The following is a 13,452-nucleotide window of genomic DNA, read 5'->3' on the forward strand; positions in this document are numbered from 1 at the left end:
CTTTGGAGAGCTTAAATTTTGAATGCATCTTTTATGAGTCAGTTTCATTAAAACACAGCTGTTTGATCTGACACTGTTATAATTGCTCTGTAATTTGAAAAATAACGTCTTCACATTGCCAGCCAAAGCTTTCATTTTCAGCTATTTGAACATTTTAGCTTTTACTTCCATCCGTCTCTATCCCTCCCTGTTCATTTCACTTCTTTCCATCTCCCCAGCTGTGCTGAGTTGTGTGTGACAGACTGCAGCGCTGTCGCCCTTCGCTCCTCCAGCCCCCACCTTCTATCCCTCCCCTAAAACCCCAAGACTCCCCCTCCCTCCTCCCCACACCCACCTCTCTTCTGCTCACAGCTTCCCAGACTAATTGAAGCCAGAACCTGGGAAAATCCTGCAGGTAGGACAGGAATCCAGGGTGGAAAATAAACCAGATCCCAAGCGCCACAAATTCCATCACGCAGTCTCACTTCCTCCGAGCCACCAGAGCCTGGGCAGCGTGCGCTTGACACCTAGTGCATGCTCGCGCAGAATGCACTCTTTAATATCATAGCTCACAGAAACACTCGTCCCGAGTCACTGTGCACAGTGGTAGTAATTAATTGCGGACACACTGAAGCTCATATAGCAGGAATATATAAATAAGAAACCCTTTACTGAATTCTACTGTAGAGATGTGTGCAGTGGCCTTTAACTTAGGACTAGTACACACTATGGGTGTCAGACTAGGCCTGCTGTTTTGTAAACTTGCTAACCTAGTCATTACACGTACTGCAGTCAAAGAGACTGACTTCTGTTTGATGTTATTTACTGAGAGGGTTTTGAAGCGTTTTTTTATGTATCCCCTCAGGGCTTTGTCCTCTTACCCTCCTCGTTTTTTTTTTATTTTCTTTTTTTTCATGTACAGCAGAGATGAAGGAGGGGATGCTAATATTTGTGAGCGGGTACGAGCCCACGAGGGGTGCTTTAAATGAAGTGTGACACCTGGTGTAAACCTCTGAAGGGGCTGCAGGGCGTTTGTGTACCCCTGTTAGCGCACCGTGCGTGTTATCCTTTCGTTTTCCGGAGACTTAGGACTTAATGGTAAGTTTAGGATTTGAGCAGTTGTGGTTCCTCAACTTGACAAATCCAGCCAACAGATTGCCCTCCTCCACCACCGAACACACACACACACACACACACACACACACTCACACACCATTCTCCCACCCCGGGCTTTCTCCCCTGCTGACTGTGAGGTCAGACAGAGCATGTGAGGGGCCTTTTCCTCCCAATTAGTCTGCCTGCTAATGAGTCCCAACCATCCTTTCTACCACTGCCACCCATTCCTCCTTACCTCCACACCTCCACCTCTCCCTCCATCTTCGCCCCCTCCCCAAACCCTCAATCAATCCTGAGGCCCATGCCACCCCCTTCGCTCCCACACCACTACCACCCCAGTGGGTGTAATTATCACACAGCCGGCTTATAAAAACCCCACAGCACAAGGCGGGCACTCGCCTTGCTGAGCATGAACACCCGTGAGGGGTATTTTCCTATTTTTTACCTGTGATTCTGAGCTGAGGGCTTGTTTGTTTGTTTGTTTGTCTTTTTCGTGCTAATTTTTCTTTGCCGATTCTTGACTTTTCGTTGAACTGTCAGGGAACCGGACAGCTGAGTCTTCCTGCTGCGTTCTCACACTCTCTGTCGCTGGGCACAGTCATATGTTGCTGTGTAACAGGATACCTCCCCGTAGAGGTCATGGGTCACACTTCCTGTTTCCTGTTTCTGCTAGGTCATCATAGGGTCTTATCCGCGAGGGTCATAGACCTCCCCTGTTCATCCTCCGCCTTTTGTTTGGGACGGCAGTGCTCAGGGCGGGGTGGGGGGTTACAGCTCAGTTGAGGCTCCTCTCTAGACCTGTCAAAATGTCAGCACTCCCAAATTTTATCATCCCCTCTCATGCTCCCCATCTTCTCATATCGCAAGACCCCTATATATCTCTGTGGTTAGCGGTTTTTACGTTTCTCTTTCATTCTTTCCAGCACCTTCAGGTCTCTATGCGCTTAGGCTAGAAGCTAAGCTAAGCCTACAGCACATCAGCTGATTGCCGCTCACACACAAGCATAGCTCCTCCACTCTTTCTTACCCGCTTGCCCCAGTGAGCATCCACCGATTCCCACTAGGTGTGATCATGGGACATGCAGTGACAGTCTGCTGATGTTGAAATGGAGGATTTCTGAGCAACACATGACTCTGGAAAGCACGGCGATAACGTGTAAAGCAGATGGGCAGCGGACAAAAAGAGATTGTCTGACGGGGTGTAATCAGATTTAGCAACCAGCGGCCCGAGCAGGAATGAGACTTTTTAAACTATTAAACCCCATAGAGACAATCAGGCACATTCACAGACATAAGTCGATATTTTCATTTGGTTAGCCTCAAAAAAAGATTGAAAATTGCTGTCATACCAGATATATTTAATACTGAAGGGAGTTAACCCCCTGCGTTCATGCGCCGCCTCGATCTGAGCCTAGCGTGTTGGAAAACAACATTCTTCTATTCTTAAACACCAACAGTTTATTTAATTTAAATGCACACAGGTTATATATCAGAGGAACCCCCTAAGCTCCCTCTGCAACATCTTCTAAACATGCATTCAGGATTCAGTCCAAACTAAGAGGTCTGGAAATAGAGTTATGGGCTAAGGTGGAGCAGAAACACTCCCAGTTTCATGCCGGACCGGAGAAACGCTTCTTTTTTTTCCTCCTGCGTGTTCTGTGTCCGACTGGAATGAACATCAGGAAATTAATTTTGTCTGCATTAACCGTCTGAGGCTGAGCTCCTGTTGCGTGACATGCTCGAGCGTGGACAGATAGAGGAAGACAGGAGGGTGAGGGGAGAAGAAACAGAGGAGAATGAGACAGCGCTGGTCCTCCTCCTCCTCCTCCTCCTCCTCCTCTCTTTACATTTCACATTCAATAAAAGTTGAGTAACGACTCGAGGAGAGCGGGTGGGGATGCGAGGCAGGCTGCGCTGACCCAAACGCCGCTCTGTCCCGCTGAGGAGCTTTCCATGACTCACTCTGTGGAAAGCGCCTCCTGTCATTCCTCCATCTGTCTGTCTATCTGTCTCTACTCTCCCATGATGTGCCTCATTTATTTCCACTCTCATGCCGTTTCTCCCCAGGCTACGAGCTCCGAACAGGGATATCTGCCAGCGTGACAGGAACACAGCGGCTCACGGGACATGTACGCATTAGATGCAAGGAAAGTCCATTTCCTTCATTTATCAAGAAAAACAGTGCGTGATGAAAAGGCTTTGTCTGACACAATGACCTGCACGCTTGCTTTAAAAATGTGCTGTACCTTTTTTCTGCTAGAGACGCTTTTATATCAATACCAGAGTGTCGCAAACTATTTCTAACCAGGAAGGTACGGGAGAAACGTCTTATAATCTGGGTCTAATTTTCTTAGTTCAGGACACTATTTCTGTTAGTTATAACAGAATTATACTCCTCAAGCACACTTCTGAGCTATGGCAAGCATTGCTTAGAAGAAGGCTGAGAGGCTAACACATGCATACAATCAGACAATTAAACATGCTGTAAACAGAACTTCAGGTTAGTCGGAGAAACAAAGGCATGATGCAAACATCCGTTTTTGGAGCTTTGTGCTTTCTCAGTGGAAGAAGGGGTTATTACCGACACTTGAGGTTCACTGTGAGGTTGGTTTCACTTCTAAATAAAGATGGGAAAGTTTAGAACATGTGGCTAGACTGCTTGAAAGCATTCCACATGTCCATCAAAACAATAGTTTCCTACCTGATGAGAATTGTGGGTAATATTTTAGCAAATATTTTCCAACACACACTCAGCAGACATGGGGCAACATCAGCATCAGTTTGGAGCATGTGTGTGAGTCAGACTCCACATCAAAGGGTTGTGACATGTACCAAAGATGTTTTGGTCTTCAAAGAAAAATCAGCAGCATTGTGTGGAAAATACAGGGCCGTGCAAAGGTCTCGAGCCATTGCTAGAGAAATGCGAGGTTCAATGATTTATCAGAACATACAGCATAAAGAACAGAGTTTGTAAAGTCTGAATGAACTTCACGTGACCACCTTTATTCTTTAACACAGCCCGAACTTTCTTATGTAGCTTATGTAGTTCTCCAGGCTTCTTAAAGGACATTCAAAGCTGTTCTTTGGATGTTTCGTCTGTTTGTTCCATCCTCTGTCAAAATGATCCCACACTGCTTCAATAATGCTGAGGTCCAGGATCTGGGGAGTCCAATCCATGACTGATAGTGTTCCATTCGGTGTCCTTAGGTCCTCTCTCAGGTCCTTCCTGAATTATTTTCCTGTTTCTTAAGAACACGAGTCTCAGATACTGTTCATCTGCTGTACTTGTTTTTTAGGCCTGCCACTTCTTTTGTACTCCACTTGTTCTTTTTCCTCATATTCTTTAAAGATACACTGCACACCATGCTGAGATATGGATACACATTTACAATAAACAGCTCTTTGGGAATCGCCTTGTTGGTTCGTGCCACTTTGTCTGTTAAACTGCATAATTTTTTTAACTTTGTAAAGAAATGGGAACTTATTATTTGTTTTTGTGACAGGCCACTAGTGCCTAAAGATTCAATTTAAAATGAGTTATTTGTAAATTGTCTGCTGTATGTGCATATAGGACTTCTTCATCCCTGGAGTTAGGTGCCATTTTTCATGCTTGAATGATTTATAGGTCACTGTTAAGCAGCTAAACAGAAAAATGCTGGTCAGGTACAAGGAATGGACTGAAAATGTGTGAAAAAATCTGCCAGTGTCCAAAGAAACAACTAGAAAGCCTGGATGAGAATTACATCATGTCTGGCTACTGGGAAGCAAAATATAAACAAATGAGGGGTGACTCAAGACTTTTGCACACCACTGCATTTGTGACCTTTTTTTTTTTTTTTTAATTATAGGCCTGTTTTATTCCAGGAAAACCTCTGCTTTAGTACCCAACACTTCCTGGAAGTTCTTTGCACTGCCGCCTTATTCCCATGAACATTTGTTAACTTAGCCTTCTAACAGCGCTGCTTATTGAGGAAACACTTTTCCTGCAGCTCATCAGACACTGAAAAGCTTTGTAGGGTGGAGGAGGACTACAGAGTCTGTGGAGAAAAACGCTCCCACAAAGGGAGAGGGGCTAAAACTGTTTGTTTCACACAGGTGGACAGTATCAGGTAAATAAGGATTATTTTTAATTGTGAGTCATGCAAAGCTACTCTAAAAAAGCAGGACTGAAACCCCATAAATCAGGTCAGCTAATTTCATCACTGTGTCACTGATTGCCTTCAGGTCAGAACAATTATAGAAACCATCAACACTCAGGAACCTTTTTTTTTTTTAAGTTATGGGAGGTAGTCTGTTTGGAAACCTAATCCTTAAATTCTATAGATTAGATTTGCAGGCGTGATGTAAATGTGTTGAAGCACTGATAGAAACATTCAGTCCTGCAGATTCCATCTGGGCCGAGTCACATAGCAGCATGTCCAGACAAGTCCTGTGCATGGAGAGGAGGACATAACACAGGCCCTGATCCCAATCACAGACACTGATAAAAAAAATTCCATGCACTTTTCCTTTTTTACTCATCCTCTCTGTTTTTGACTATCACCCATTCAACCAGGCTCTTCCTACATTCTGAACATTTCTGTGACTTATGGCAAAATGTGATCCAAGATCTCGGTGCCAGCTCGAGCAGACCACAGCTGATGATCAGCGAGCGCAGGTTGATTTCTATCAGCGGAGGTCAGCCAGAGGCTCTGAGGCTCAGCTGCAGCTGTCGTGTGGAGCAGTGACCCTGTGTGGAGTTCATGTCATGTGTGGGAGGCAGTGACAGACTTGTGGTTTCTGTGTCTCTGTCTGGGCCGGCCTGCATTGAGCAATCTACCACATGTTTGGGCTTTGTGTGCAGCCTTTGAGCCCATGTTTCCTTGGTGTGACTTGCACTTTTGTGTTAAAGGGAGGTGAACCCTGTGGCGTGCGGGATGCCTATGGTCAGGCTGATTACATGTTCCCTGTGTCCAGCTGTCTGTGGGAGCCAGCTCCCGATGCTACTCGCGAAACAGAGAAGAGGAGAGCGAGAGATTTCCTCTCGTAATGGAAAACATGCCGAACATTTCTCGAAAAAACAACAACTCCCTTTTATTTGTTTCCTCCCTGCTTCCTCTTGCTTCGGTTTTTCTTTTCTCTCTTTTTTTTAATTGCAGAAGATTCCAGTTCAGAGCTGCTTGAGGTTTCTCCTCTTGTGGTAAATCTGGATGCTCTTGGCGTATCACGCAGCGGCTTTGCCATGCCAAAAGCGCAGCGTCACTTTCGATACAAACATACACCCCACCCCTACACGCTACCGCAGCCGCAGCAGAGGCAGGCAGCCAGTGGGCAGAATCCACAGCGCTCTGCCACAGAGCTACTGCCCTGTCATCCTCACCCCGTCCCTCTGTGGAGAAGGGTCAGTGCCATGCCGGCATAAACAGTTTCTTTTTTTAATTCTCCAAAACCGTTTTCATGCATTCTCCATGTACAGCTCATATGCTCTTCACTCAAATGTGTGCATGAAACTACATTATAATCAACATGTTAAAAAAAAGATTAGCTCTGAGACAATAGCAATGTTGGTCGGTTAGTTGGTTTGTCTACTACTTTATCTTAACAGTTATGAAACTGTCATGAAGGTTAGCAGTAATACCCGTGAGAACTATTCCTGTAAACTGCCTCTGGTGTCACTGGTAGGTTTCTCGCGCTCGGCAAAATATTTCTAGACTTACTTGGTCGGCTGGCATATTTGTGGTCTCTAAATATTTAATCCACAGTGACTTCTGTGCCCACTAGATGTACTGTGACAACAACAGCGTTCATGTCTTCATCAGAATGAATTGTTATTTCTTTGACATTTTAATTGTGCTCCATTACCAGGGCTAAATATTGATTTATCCAGTACAGTGGTTTAAGACAAAACAATTAATCTTAGAATGTCAGTCGTTGTGATGTGCACAGAACTTTTTTTCTGTTCAAAATCCCGAGAATTGTTTTAATAAAAATATTTCCTCAGAAGAATAACAGCATTCTCTGAACTGCTCAGTGATCAGAGCTCTGAAGCTGAGGTGGATCATAAATGTCTTATTATTTTAAGGTTCAAAATTTACATTTATGGTATGTTCGCCAAATGAACGTACGATGTTCCCTCAGTTTTCATGCTGCAGCCGCACCGCACATTTTACAGTGTAATTCATCGGTTGCCATGAGGACGACGACTTTTTGCTGGAAGTTGTGACTTGTGTGTGTGATTGGGGTTAAAGTGAGTTGGACTTCTGGATCCAGTGGCAGGATATATTTGGAATGGCGGGAGGATGCAGGAGCTTCCTGACAGTGACAAGAATGCCATCCAACCAACTTTGAGACTCCATTCTGGATTTTGTGTCGGGGTTTACTCCTGTGGTAGTGTTAGCTTGCTGCATTAGAGTATGAGAGGGTCATCTTAAGGTCAGGCCTTTTTGTGAGGGCAGGCTTCTGTGTAGCTGTAGGAGAAAAATAGTAAAAATAATATAGGAAATAGTACAGAACAAACCGCACTAGCGGCTGTCTAACACATCAGAATAAGTATAGATAAAGATATAGATCAGCAGATTGGAACACAAAACTAAGTAGTGAAGCTTAAGGTGCATAGAGAGTTCATGTAAAAGTCACCCACACAGACAGGAAATGAGGGCATGTGCAGGGAAATAGGAATAGAAGTTGGGGCAGATAAATCATATAGGGAGGTGTTTTTATTGAAACTGTGCATGAATAATGCAACAGCACAGAGTACTAACCACACAGGAAAGGCAGGTGTGAAAAAAACATCTGATAAGATATACTATATATGTAACAGACCGAGGGAGCGCCCTTCGGATCTGCAGGATGCTTAGCGCTGTGCACATCTCCCATGTACATGGTGAATAAAGAAGTGTTGAATTGAATTGCGTCTGTCTCGAGTCGTTTTCTTGTACCAGGTCAGAATCCAAGGATCGGGGAGGGAATCCAGATTCCCGACACTCCTATGGTCTTTGTCACTCCCGACACAACCACAAGGCAGTGGTGCTAATTACCCATAGCTGGGGATCTGGTTCACGGCCACGAGGGCATGTTCACGCACCACTGCCAGGGGTCAGCTCTCCTCCAATTCCCCTGTAGTTCCACCTGACTCCAAAGGGTGGAGGGACTTACAGACTCGGGTCACCTTTTCATAGATCTGCAAGCAGCGGCGGTTACTAGTGGTGTAGGCGCGCGCTAGACGGGTCACACCAACCAGATGACACACCAAGTTTAAACTGCTATTGATTTTGTGTCTTAACATTTTTACATGTGTTGCTTTGCATATATCCAGCTAGCATGTTTATATGTTTTTCATTTATATTTATTACTCGTCTAATAGCAGCCACTGGCCTCGTTGGCACCTGCCCCATTATGTAACGAGTCCAATATAGGTTAATGAGTCCGAGAAGCTCACATCTGTCTGATGACAGCGATACTGAGGTGATTTGGTGAGGATACTTTTTTTCCTGAACTTCTTTGTCATGGATTGTTGGATACTAAACTCTCATACGATGTAAGAATGAAATTAAACTAAATATTAGCTGGAATAATGTTAGCTTTGCTGTTGCTGTTGTTGAGCCTTGTTGTTGTCAGCTGTCAGGAGCTGGGAGGGTCACATCTCTAATCTGACAATAAGTAATTGTAACAGTTTGGGGGAATAAAAGAGCATGTTTGTGTAAGTTTGTATGTAACTTCAGTTTGGGGCATAATGCTTGAGGACCAGGATGACATTTTATTAAGTTGCTGGTTGTCTCTCTCCTTTGCATTTTTGCCCACCTCAGATTATAACACACCATGTCTGAGTCTGAAGGTCCAGGCATGAACTTAAACGTCCCTCCACTGAATGCAAGCATCTATAAGTTGGTGGTTCTCCAGCCACAAACATAAAGCGAGGTTGGGGGAACGGTGATATCCATCTCAGCCATGGTATTCAAGGTGGCAGGGCAACATGGCGGCACCCTGCAGTGTATGAGACTGCATCAGTTTGTTGGAAGATAATAATTACACACTAATCAACAGTGATGGGCAGTAACGCGTTACTGTAATCTGATTATTTTTTTCAAGTAACAAGTAAAGTAAGGGATTACTGCTGCAAAAAAGGTAATTAGATTACTGTTACTTTCCTGTAAGCACGCTGCGTTACTGTGTTACTGTACTGTTTGTGAGAGTGTCTCATGACAATGATGGAAGCGCGTGCAGATCAACAATGGATAACATATCGAGTGCGGGGGAGAGTATGACCGTGCAGCGTTTAAAGCGTGGAAGTACTGACCTTACTTTTAGTTTGATTCTGTAAAAAGTGACAAAAACATTACGTCCGCTGTTCACTGCGTGGGAAGAAAACTTCTTTTTACAGCGAAAAACCCCTAAACTTCTGAGCAAGCCCCGAGCATGTGAAGGTGAAATTTACAGAGAAACCCCCGGATCCTCCACTGACATGACGGCTGTGGGCAAACCTCCACCCGCCCCACTCGTGCTAAACAGGTGAACATAGATTTAAGAGCGACAGGACTCAGTGCCGCTGAATCTGTGATTTTATTTATTTTCTGCTGTGTTTTGCTTGCATCTGTTTGAAAGAGTGTAAACACAAAACATTTTATTTTATATGCTGGAATATGCAGAAAATAGGTTTAAATGTTCAACAATTTCTTCAAGTCAAAGATTGTTGCATATAATTACATTTTTGCTTAATGCAATGTGCATAAAGTTAAAAGATTAAAACTCATAAAACAATTTTTAGAAAGAGACTTTTTCATTTGATTACATTTTACATGATGGATGATGCATAAAAGTAGAATTGGGCTGAAAGGTCTGTTGCTTTATTACCTATTCAGGTTGTGTATCATGTTTGTAAAAAGTAACTAAGTAACTAATTACTTTTGTAAAGAAGTAATCAAAGTAATGGGATTACTTTTTTGGAGAAGTAATCAGTAATTAATTACTAATTACTTTTTTCAAGTAACTTGACCAACACTGCTAATCAATGTATATTTATGTGCCACATTTTTTTCCATTAAATAAACTTTAAAAATGACTAAATGTATCTTAACGAAGGGGAAAACTGACTATAGAGACAAGAATATTTATTCTGTGTAGCAGGATGTAAACATTTTTAATTCTGCTGTAAAGTTGAGAGATCGGTGGGGATCGTCTGACTTTTTCACATTAAACTTGAAGGTGTGTGTTTGCTTTCGTGTGGTTTTCTGTTTGAAGAAGCAGGCCATTGATTGTATAGCGTTAACTCCCAGCTACATTAACCTTTACCGTGGAGTAAAGAGCCTCCATGTTAGGATAATGAACTGAATTACTCATTCAGTGACTGAATATATCCCCTCATGTTTGCTCACAGCTGACTAAGAGCTTTTAAGTGATTCAATTTGGTCATTCACCCAAAACATTTATTCTTTTAAACAAATTGATTGTGACATTAGCTGACATGCCAAACTAAGATGGTAAACATTAAACCTGACAAACACCGGTGTGTCAGCACTGTCATTGTGAGGATATTAGCCTGCCGACACATTAGCGCTGAGCTCAAAGCTCCACCAAGCTGCAGATCCTGCACGACTGTAAACACTTATCCGTGTGTCATCTACCGTCAGGATGTAGTAAAGCAGACGTCAGAATGTCTGTTTATGCGAGTTTGTGTGTATACTGGAAGGTGAAGATCTGCTCATGGCAGTAAACTCCAAACGGGGCTGTTGACATCAGTAGTTTTCCCTCCTCTCCTCATTCCTTTTTTTAGGTTTTGTTCTAAAATACCCCGAGCCACCTCGTTCTCTCCCCGCTTTACAAGTGTCTGTTTGCCTTTTAACAAGGTTTGCCCCTCCCGTGCCTGAGTCTGGACAAGTTGCCAGGATACAAGCCGTTAGGAGGAATTTCGGGACCAGCTTGGTAAATCTGTGGAGGGCTCTGGCGAATGCAGGCAAACACATATCTCTCTTTAACACAGTTCAGTACATTAAAGTTCCATTCACGATGTGGAGAGGTTACTTGTGGAAGATAACGGGGTGTTTTCATGAGGGCGCAGCTCTGTCAGCAGGTGGTGCTTTGCTGCACAGCCTCAAAAAGAAGCTGAAATATTCCTATGGATCCGCTGTCCGATGTCTGTGAGTTACTGTTTGTCCGTCCCTCGGTCCAAGTGACCAGGCTTTTAAAAATGTTGTGGTCATCATCCGTGTATGGCCTCAATGTTGCGAAATGAATGGAGGTTTGTTGGTTGGCTGTGCTGGGAACAGGGTAATGTGTGTTCCCTCTCCAAAATTTAGAGTTTATGTCACTTGTAAAACCCAGATTGACTGGCTTGTATATGGAGGCGAAGGGAACAGGGTTGTTTATCTTCTGACTGACGTAATTCTGTGATTAACTCGGGGTTTTTATACCTCCGCTCTCTGTCGCGCGCACACAAACTCACACATGAGTCTGGGCCCAGACAGACGTCGCAGCTGACCTGAGACGAGGCCCACATGAACTCAATTTTCTCCCAAAGACAACTAGAAACAACAGCAAAATATGCATGCTGACGTACACAGATAGGAAGGAAATCAATAAAAAAACAAATAAGGAGGAGCTCGAGCGGCGAGATGAGAGGAGGCTCGGAGGGCAGGCGGCTGGAATTTAGCACATCTGTTCCTTTGGCGAGGCTCTCAATCACGTGCGATGTCGTGAAGCCCGAACAATGGTCGGAGTGCGGCCGTGTAGGTTGTCTCCAAGCTCTCACACACATTTTTTTTCATGTAAGATGGGAACTGAATGAGGTTTTTCAAGGATGCTTCATTCAGTTTAAGTTATTAAACGTGTAAAGCTTGATATATTTACTAGATCGACTGGAATTTAAACATCGTTAATGAACTAGCTTAACAGCTCCGGGGTATTTTTTATGATTTATGAGTTGATGAGTTTCCCACATTTCTCCCAAACAAAGGAAGAAAAAGTTTAGGAATGTGTTGCAGAACTCATTGTGAGCTTCTGTAAATTGTCTAAGTCACACAGCCACTGCTTTTCCAGCCCAGAGGCCAAACTGCATAAAGGCTATGCTGAAAATCACATTTCTGTCGCACACTTACTCGAGCTTGTGGTGCATGTTTGTCTTTTACCTTCTTGCTTTGATGTCGTATTGATCCATCTGCAGGATTTTATCTTATCCGGCTCTTCCTTTCGAGCTAAAATGCTCCAAAAATATTGCAAACATCATTTCTCCTAATCTTACATCCAGCTGTGTATTTTTAGTTGCCGGGGGAGGGGGGGACCTTGATGTCCACTCGGGCGGAGTGTGTTATGTGGTGTTATCCTTGTTGCCCTGAGACAACCACTCAAGACAATGATGTTTGCCAGTAACAACACAATCACACCAGTCTGCTTACCCCACAGTTTCTTTTTCGACCGGCAAATTACATGGAGCGAAAGCCACAGCCCTTTGAATGAATCACGTTCGGACCAAAATAACAAAACTGGCACCGATAACAAAACTGTTTCTCCTGCCTGGTGATTATCATACACGTTTGGTAAATACCAACCTTTTTTAGATCTCGCCGACTTTTTCCTTTTTCCCTGGAATTCCCCTCACCCTGTTATAATCACATGCTACACACTCAGATCAAGAGACACCCCTTATTTATTTTCACAGCTTTGTTAAACTTTTAATATGCGCAGGCCCACTCCGCAGCCGCAGAGTGACTCACGGAGAGGCTGAGGGTGCATTTTTTTCACATGATTACCTTTAACCGCTTCCTGTTTGTCCCACAGTTGCTGCAGATTGTGACGGTGTCTGAGAAGCGCTGGAGAGCCCGGTCTCGTGGAGCAGGAGCGGACGGGTGGAGCGATGAGGGGGAGGAGGAATTTGAGAGCGGCGACTGCGACGACGAGGACGAGTGCGCAGGGGTGTCGGGGCTGGGGCCGCCGCCACGACGCAAGCGGTTACGCATCTTTGCAGGTTAGACGCGCACAAAATGAACTTTAATTTGTGTGGTTTCAAGTGATGCTGCATCCACGCTGACGAATCAAAATCAGCTTAAATTGTATTTATGAGCCAGGCTGTAAAAGGAAGAAGAAAAAGGCTGTTAAGTTGTTTATGTTTGTGCCCGCTAACCAGATTAATAGATCTGGCCTCTTTTGCAGCGAGTCAGAGCGATCGCAGTCCAAAGCAGAGAGGTGGTTTACGTGACTGCTGTGCATGTTGACACCAACGTGACACTATGTGGCAGGAGACATGAGACTTCCGCAGGTAGCTGCCTCACCTCCACCTCGTGACCTGCCGTCAATCTTGTGAAAAATGTCAGATGTACGCTGTGAAAGCCAAACAGAGAACAAAAAAAAGGCCACAAACAGTTGGAAGAAAAGAAACCAAACAGAAGA

At 44.1% G+C, this 13,452-nt stretch overlaps 1 protein-coding gene and 1 long non-coding RNA gene across 4 annotated transcripts in view; one reads left to right on the forward strand and one right to left on the reverse strand.

Annotated features, from left to right (window-relative positions):
* The window catches only part of gpc3 (glypican 3), a 206,204-nt gene that overhangs the window by 174,163 nt on the left and 18,589 nt on the right, over nucleotides 1–13,452 (forward strand). Inside the window, exons 7-8 of one of the 2 annotated variants that reach the window (XM_019346170.1) lie at nucleotides 12,844–13,030; nucleotides 13,216–13,425. In XM_019346170.1, the coding sequence (XP_019201715.1) occupies nucleotides 12,844–13,030; nucleotides 13,216–13,277 (249 nt within the window). In that variant the 3' untranslated portion in view covers nucleotides 13,278–13,425. Of the gene's footprint in view, nucleotides 1–12,843; nucleotides 13,031–13,215; nucleotides 13,426–13,452 lie in introns of those variants that run through there. The other variant, XM_019346169.1, reaches the window with a different exon arrangement.
* LOC102075823 (uncharacterized) overlaps nucleotides 1–13,452 on the reverse strand; it is a 41,739-nt gene that overhangs the window by 4,806 nt on the left and 23,481 nt on the right. The window lies entirely within an intron of this gene.

This window comes from Oreochromis niloticus, linkage group LG2 (assembly GCF_001858045.2).
Source record: "Oreochromis niloticus isolate F11D_XX linkage group LG2, O_niloticus_UMD_NMBU, whole genome shotgun sequence".
Classification (NCBI taxonomy): domain Eukaryota; kingdom Metazoa; phylum Chordata; class Actinopteri; order Cichliformes; family Cichlidae; genus Oreochromis; species Oreochromis niloticus.